The sequence below is a fragment of the Plasmopara halstedii genome (genome assembly GCF_900000015.1).
Source record: "Plasmopara halstedii genome assembly, contig: Scaffold_1343, whole genome shotgun sequence".
In the NCBI taxonomy this organism is placed as follows: domain Eukaryota; phylum Oomycota; class Peronosporomycetes; order Peronosporales; family Peronosporaceae; genus Plasmopara; species Plasmopara halstedii.
Genome location: NW_020188258.1, coordinates 747,161 through 755,011, shown reverse-complemented (window position 1 = coordinate 755,011; position 7,851 = coordinate 747,161). Strand labels below are relative to the sequence as shown.

General features: G+C 45.9%; 3 protein-coding genes across 3 annotated transcripts in view; 2 read left to right on the top strand and 1 right to left on the bottom strand.

The window, feature by feature from the left end:
• PHALS_01177 (translation initiation factor aif-2) overlaps positions 1-2,783 on the top strand; it is a gene marked incomplete at both ends in the record, with an annotated part of 3,008 nt that extends 225 nt beyond the window's left edge. The window contains one exon of the mRNA XM_024730992.1: positions 10-2,783. Coding sequence (XP_024581214.1) covers positions 10-2,783 — 2,774 coding nt within the window. The remainder of the gene's footprint in view (positions 1-9) is intronic.
• A 629-nt stretch (positions 2,784-3,412) lies between these two features.
• Positions 3,413-4,276, top strand: PHALS_01176 (heat shock transcription factor; the record flags this gene model as incomplete). Its single annotated transcript, XM_024730990.1, has 1 exon — positions 3,413-4,276. One exon carries the CDS (start codon positions 3,413-3,415, stop codon positions 4,274-4,276), a length of 864 nt encoding a protein of 287 aa, XP_024581213.1.
• Positions 4,277-4,491: 215 nt separating this feature from the next.
• On the bottom strand, positions 4,492-4,999 carry PHALS_01175 (hypothetical protein L914_07744; the record flags this gene model as incomplete). The annotated part of the gene is made up of 3 exons (XM_024730989.1): positions 4,492-4,567; positions 4,639-4,739; positions 4,799-4,999. 3 exons carry the CDS (start codon positions 4,997-4,999, stop codon positions 4,492-4,494), a joined length of 378 nt encoding a protein of 125 aa, XP_024581212.1.
• Between the last annotated feature and the right edge of the window lie 2,852 nt (positions 5,000-7,851).

Genomic DNA, 7,851 nt, shown 5'->3' with positions numbered 1-7,851 from the left:
TCAAGGAAGAGCAAAATAAGGAGGAGGGGTCGGATGTGGACGCTGCCGCTGCCGCTTACCTGGCATCTTTAGGCGTGGCTCCTTCTGCTGGCGGCGAAAAGAAGGATGATAAGAAAAAGAAGAAAAAGGGCAAGAAGAAGCTGAATGTTGACGCCAAAAAGGATGACGATAGGAAGCCCATATCAGCTGCTGCAAAGGCGCTGGTGGAGCGCCAGGCAGCTTTGAAGGCTGAGCAAGAGCGTCTTGAGCAGGAGCGTTTAGAGCAGGAGCGTATAGCCCAAGAGGAAGAATCTAAGCGACTGGCCGAAATTGAGCGCGAGGAAGAAATACGCCGCAAGAAGAAGGAGGCGCGCGCCGCCAAGATTGATCGTCAAAAGAAGGAGGGAACGTACATGACTAAGGCTCAAAAGCAGAAAGCCGCCAAAGCACAAGCTGCACTCGAAGCGATGCAGCAAGCAGGTCTTGTACCGGGGGTTGCGGATGAGAAGAAAAAGGTTGTGTATGCATCCCACAAGAAGAAGACCAAGAACACAAATGAAGTAAAAAAGGAAGGTTCTCATAAGGAAAAATCTAAGGCTATTGCGAACGAAGAGGAAGTGACATTAGACGACAGGGAATTAGCTAAAGAAGACGTTGAATCGCAAGAAAAAGAGGTGGAAGCTCCAGATGCATGGGACGACGAAGACTGGGAAAAAAATGATGTTGTCGCCTCGCTGGAAGACAAGCTGCAAGAGGCAAAGGAAGAGAATACCGCTGCCGAAGTCGACAGCGACGGGGATGAAGACCTGCTGGTGCTGGAGCACAAGAAGGAGCAGGAGCGTTTACGTTTGCAGGGAATTGCATTGAAAAAACGTCAGGAGGAGCAGGCCGAGCAGATGCGTCAGGATGCCGAGGAAGAGCGTTTGTGCTCTAAAGCCAAGCTTGAAGCCGAGCGCAAGAAAAAAGAGGCTGCAGAGCGTCGACACAAGCGCGAAGCCGAAGCGCGTGCCAATGTTTCTTTGGACAATTTGCGCTCACCTATTTGCTGTATCATGGGTCACGTTGACACTGGTAAAACGAAGCTTTTAGACAATATTCGTCGCACGAAGGTGCAGGATGCAGAAGCCGGTGGAATCACGCAGCAGATTGGTGCGACATTCTTTCCTGTGGAGGCCATCAAGCAGAAGACTGCCAGGCTTGCTGAGGTGATGCATCTTGAGTATCGTCTGCCAGGTCTGCTCGTGATTGATACTCCTGGTCACGAGTCATTCACGAATTTACGTTCTCGTGGTTCCTCGCTGTGTGACATTGCGATTCTAGTTGTAGATATCATGCATGGGCTGGAGCCTCAGACTTTAGAGTCACTACGCCTATTGCGTCAAAAGAAAGCTCCTTTTGTGGTGGCGCTCAACAAAATCGATCGTTGTTATGGCTGGAAAACAATGCTTGACACGCCTGTTCAAGAGGCATTAAAGCATCAAAATGAGCATGTCATTCGCGAATTCGAGGATCGAATGAAGTCGATTATTGTGGAATTTGCGGAGCAAAAGCTAAATGCAGAGGTGTACTGGCGCAATAAGGACTTGGCACACACGGTTTCACTCATCCCTACTAGTGCTATCTCTGGTGAAGGGGTATCGGACCTGTTGATGATGCTCACGCGCCTTACGCAGGAGCGTATGGCCAGATCGCTGGCATTTGTCGATATTCTTCAGTGTACTGTGCTGGAAGTGAAGGTTATTGAAGGCCTAGGTACAACAATTGATACAATTTTAGTAAATGGAACACTAGAGGAAGGTGCAACAATTGTTGTCTGCACATTGGATGGTCCGGTGGTGACAACAATCCGATCGTTGCTCACCCCGCACCCGATGAAAGAGATTCGTGTTAAGGGCGAGTACATCCACCACCAAAAGATGAAAGCAGCGATGGGTGTAAAAATTTGCGCGCAGGGCCTCGAGAAGGCCGTTGCTGGTACACAAATATATACGGTTGGCCCTGATGACGATGTGGAAGAATTGAAAGACTCGGTCATGTCTGACCTAACAGGTATACTGGACTCCGTGAAGGCTACCCGCCGCGGTGTCATGGTTCAGGCTTCCACATTGGGCGCCTTAGAGGCACTATTGGAATTCCTCCGTACGTGCGATCCGCCCATTCCAGTGTCTTGCGTCAACATTGGTCCTGTCCACAAAAAAGACGTGATGCGTGCTTCAGTGCAGCTTGAGCACCAGCCCGAATTTGCTACCATTCTCGCATTTGATGTGAAGGTCCACAGCGATGCCACAGAGCTTGCTACGGAACTTGGAGTGCGAATTTTCACAGCCGATATCATTTATCACCTGTTTGATCAATTCACGGCATACATGGATAATTTTCGCATGGCACGTCGAGAGGAATTTGCGGAGGTAGCTGTGTTTCCATGCGTGCTAAAAATTCTGCCTAATTGTATATTCAACAAGAAGGATCCAATTATTCTTGGTGTCGATGTTGAGGAAGGTATCGTCAAGATTGGTACACCTCTCGTTGTCCCATCTGCCGGCGGTTTATATATTGGCAAAGTAGGGTCCATTGAGCGTGAGCATAAGGAAGTAGACCGCGCCAAAAAGGGCGCATCTGTAGCTGTGCGGATAGACAACGAGAGTAGCGTCATGTACGGCCGTCACTTTGACTCCAAAAATCAATTAGTATCGCGCCTTACTCGCCAGAGCATCGATGCATTAAAAGAAAATTTCCGGGAAGATTTGCAGAAGGAGGATTGGCAGCTCGTCATTAAGCTCAAAAAGGTATTCGATATCATTTAGAAGATAGGTGCGGTTTGCTTGAAAAGTACTCGTAGATCGTAGATTCGATTTCGTGTCAAGCACAAGAAGCTGTCAAATTAGATATGATGATGCTAACTTTGTTCGCACATTAAAATGCACAAGTAACGTTTTCTCCATGATTTTTATTAACGTACGTATTATAACAGAGATAATATTGGTTACGGAGCTAAGCGTCTAATTATTCTCGCACATACACAGAAGCCGTTCACAAAAATTACACGGCGGAAATGTAATGATTCGATGATCTTGAGAAATTCAAGTTTTGTGAAATCAGTTCAGAGGAGGACAGGCGAAAGATAGCCTTGCGTCAGTGCCTCAATATTAAAGCTTTCAAATGGGCCGTCAAGGAGAAAGCGAGCGGACGCCCCATAGATTTAAACGCCGGAGCTGCTCGTTTCAGTGAGTGCGCTGACCTTAAGCGTGAAAGAACTTGCGTCTGCTTGCACGGCTCTGTTATTGTGTGTTCGTGTTTGGTGCTGTCGCTAAGGACATATACCACCAAGCCACTGAAAAGCGGAACAAAGCGGCAATATGAAGGCACGGCAAAATCTGCGCCATTTTAAAATTGGATCTCTTCCAAACAGTTTCTCTCTTTTGATTACTGCACTATGATGCAAGAAATGCAAGTTCAACCCATGCAACATCTCAGTCACCCGAAGAGCAACAATGTGAGCTCAATTGTTGACACCGCCACCTTTAAGTCGAGCACGATCCGCGCAATGCGAGTGCCTAAGTTCTTGCGGAATTTGTACGATATCCTGCAGTACGAGGATCAGTCAATCATATCGTGGTCGAGCGACGGCACTTATTTCCAGATTTTCGACACGATGCGGCTCGAGACTATGGTATTGCCTAATTACTTCAAGCACGGCAAGTTTGCCAGCCTTCAGCGCCAGCTCAACAACTTTGGCTTCCGCAAATGGACTAAGACACAGGCAAGTGTCTGCACTTTTAGTCATCACTACCTCGTACGCTGTCATCCTCAGCAGCTGACCGACTTTATCAGTCGACGCCCTCTTACCAATTGCATGCGTTCAGGTGCTGACGCATCCTCAAATTCCAGGCGTAAGCGAGCTCTCGCAGAATTGCTGCCGTCCGCAGATGCTGAAAATTGTAACAGCAGTGCATATAGAAATGTTTTGACCATGGAAACAGACTATGACCCACAGTGGCTGACAAATCCGATGAAGAATGGCGAGGAATATAATCTTACTGGCGCGTCTTCGGAGCAAGCACTAAATATTTTGGTAGAGGAGCTTCACGACATCATTCTACCTTCCACTGATACATTTAAGCAACAAGATAGCAGTCGGTCTATGGATGAGATTAAATTACGCACGCTCAATGAGTGCGTCAATCTCGATATGGCTGTTTCACTTTCAAATTTTGAGGCTGGCGAGCATTTTCAATCAATTCCGTTCTCATGCGACTCATTATTTGAACCACTTGTCCTCACGCACTCTGATGAGTAAAGTGGACGCATTAATGGGCAAAGTGATTCATGTGGAGCGGGGATGCCATGATCAACCTACTTTTCGTTTTGAATCAAGGATGGATATCATTTACCAATACGCAAAAGCTTTTGGGACATTCCATTAAATGGCTTTTACAGAGTCAACAAGATAATTTGTATACCTCATGTAACCAGAGTTTGCTCATCAACACAGCCTAAATTTGTGCTGTTGCTCTATTGAAAGTCCGCTGCGTCATATATACCCGGCAGCATCGTATTCACCTTCTCGGCAATAGCCATCACAATCCCACTATTACCACATTAGCATGAATCGTCAGTTTCGTCACAGGAGGAAGAGGGAATTCACAAGCACTAAGCCACCTTCTATAGGCCGTTATGCCTTTGGATTTTAGCCAGAACCAGAAGGCGTCGCAATGGGCTGCGCAGTCGATCACGTCGTCACCATCGTCGTCTGAATTGGCCTATAAATAAATATCTTGGGCTATGTTGTGTATCTAAACCCTCTGTGTTTCATTCATACCTTAAGTAGCAAAAACTTCCCAATGAGCTGGAACGTATTCGTCACGGCCTCAGTCCCATCATCTGACCCAGCGAGCTTTGTGACTGCAGCTTTACCAATACCCGGTACCTCTGTCAAGTCGCCGGTGAGTGGTGCGCGCAAGAAGTCTGCTAGCGTATCTTCAGCCACGCGAGATTTCTGGGGGTCGTAGCCATCGGCCATTTTTCAGAGCTCTGGTAGAACTTTCCTTCCTTTTAATAATGACCTGAAAAGTAAATAAGTTATCTTTCTTGACTCAAAAATATGAAGTTTCATGATGTTTGGAAGGTTAGAAGAATTTGATGTTATTTGGCAGTTATTCTACCCATTGTGGGGTATTATTCTTTAATCTTAGAAGCTTTTCATAAAAATGAGAATGAAGCAGAGACGTGTAATTTTTTCAATTTAGCTAAAGTAAGAATTATTGGCGTGGGCAAAAGTCTGCGATAGTTTTGGTACAGGGTATGGGATTGGCCGATACTTGAAAAGTTGAAGCGGAGTCTTTAGATGTGACGGTAGTTCCGATCGTATATCGCGGTCTACAGACTGTACCTGAGATCAAATGGTTAACAGCTGTAACCTGAGCTCTCCAAGAAATGAAAATTGATGGGTCGAATAAGGTCTGCTGTTTATCGTGAGCGCTGGAGTCGATGCTTAAGGGAGGAGTCAGAGCAGCACAGCTTCCGAGCAAGGTAAGTCGTGAGCAGAAAGACTAGTTCCTGAGATTGTCCATTCCCATCACTTAAACAAAACTGCAGCTTTATAAATTTCGTGAAATACACACAACGAAGTACTGCAGCTCCACGGGCTTTTGGCGAGGATAATCTAATCACCCGTAAATGGAGTGACGGGGTATGAATAGAAGTCATTATGTGATCGTCATTTTCTCAACTATAAGCTTCAATTGAGCTCAAACAGCAAACTTATGAGACATGTGCAGCAAATTGGAAGGCGGTGAATCATCGAGCTGGTACTGGTGGTACAGAGGGAGTTGAGCACATCATTCGTCGTGAATAAATCTCCAACTCCAGAGCACTGTCTGCGAAGAACCTAAGAATTGTTTCGTTCCTTTGCTCGTCGACGAGATTTCAAAGGAACTTGCCGCGCGTGTTGCCCTCGGATCGGAAAGTGCATCATGTTGTCAGCCTAGAAAGAGATACTTTCAAATATGAGATTGTATGCAACTTACATTGTCCCTTACCAAAGGTCAAGTGACATCAAAAACGCTATTTTTCGCGGGAGGCATGGCGCATTATTGGCAAGCGAAAGTAATAGCTTACTTAGCGTCAGCTCTTTGGCTGCCGTAGCTTTGCGCTTTGAGGACGCGTAAGTTAGACCACCGACCTTTCGTTCTATACTTAGAACAAGTACGAGTTTGGCGGATCGCAATCCGCTTACTCCAATAATTATTGCCTTAACCCAAGGCTAATTAACACTTCTGTTTAAATCAAAATCTGACTTTACACATTTTTATCTGCGGCAAATCCGCCGAATTTTAAATGTATAGATTTTCCTAAATATATATAATTAAATCAAAATACATGTATAACTACTGGATGATGCTGCGGCGAGGTAGAAGAGGTAGCTCTTAAGCCGCGAGAAAGCATCTTGAATTTGGAGTCTGCCTCGGTAAATTAGGTCGGTCATTCCGTATCGTCTGTAAATCTCTCGTCTTTACAATCGGCTAAGCTTCAATCCAAGCATAGTAAAGGGCATGGGTGCGTAATCGCGCTTCAGTCTTACCAGTATGGAGATCTACCCAGACCAGTTCAAAAATCTGCTTGCAACGAAGTATGCACTTCTTATCACGAGCTTGGTTTTAAGATAATTGTGATGTATACAGATCATGCGTGCATTGCCGATAGCGACATCGCAACTACATTGCTTTAAAAGAATGGCCGAATTTTTCTGCTGATTATTCGCTCGAAGTACTCTGCTAGCCCGAACAGCTCAATGTGGTGGTTGTGGATGCGCTATTGCGGCACCCGGCTATAAATTGTCTCATGTCATGATAATGATGCCGCCAATTTATAAGGTGATGCATACAGCGTACTTTTCAGGGTCGATTTGTGTTGTGATGCAGAAGCTTTGTGGCGCTGACTTCCGATACGGCTTTATTTGAACAGTCAGCTGCAATATTGCATTACTAATCCTTTTTGAGGGTATACTGTATTTCGTCGCTGACCCACTTGACACCCGACTTGTGGTGGTACTCCATGATCTGGATCTTGACTAAAGAATACCACACAAGATACATGACTTCCATTTGGGCATTTATCTCGGAAGTAAAAGCGCCTACTGCTAAGCAAGCATAATTAAAAGTGGGTCGGCACAAAGGGAGACATGCCAACATAATTTTAACCATCTTCTTCGGCATAGTGTTGGCCGTAAGTATGGACTCATGATTTTGGTCTTTCAAAACTGGCGATGGAGAGGAAGACGGATTGGAGTTTCAGGACTTCAACGTTCGATTGGATTCCGAGCTGCAAAACAATATCATCTGCCGCACAGAATTCGGCACTCCTAAGTATTCTCTTACGGCATTGTGGTGAAGTATCTTGGTATATGAAGATCTGCTGTGCGTGCTACAGTGCGATTCATGTTTCACAACGACTCTTACCTTATTTCTTACAGACTTTCCCAGCATTTCGTCGAGACGTAGTCCCCGTATTTTGATCTTAATAGTTTCATACTTTTGGATCTACTTGTGACTGCTTTACGAGGGGTTTGCTTCTAGGAAGCCGCGACTAAGCTCATGTGACAATTTTTGCATTAAACGGGCTTACCTTGGCTTTTTTCGCACTTTTCAACTTGCCGGCTTATTCACAAGTCAACCATTCAAATGTGCCTCTCCTCCCAGTCCTGCGCTCCAGTTCTTACTCCTTTCAACGCTCGTGAAGATGACGATTCCGGCTGCTTTCTTATTCCCCATCGACCAGCCCACTCGCGCTGTGCCTGGTCCGCACCCAGTATCCGGTCAAGTTCCACGGCCGACCTATCATGCTCAGATCCCTAAGGCGGCTCCCCGCCAGCCT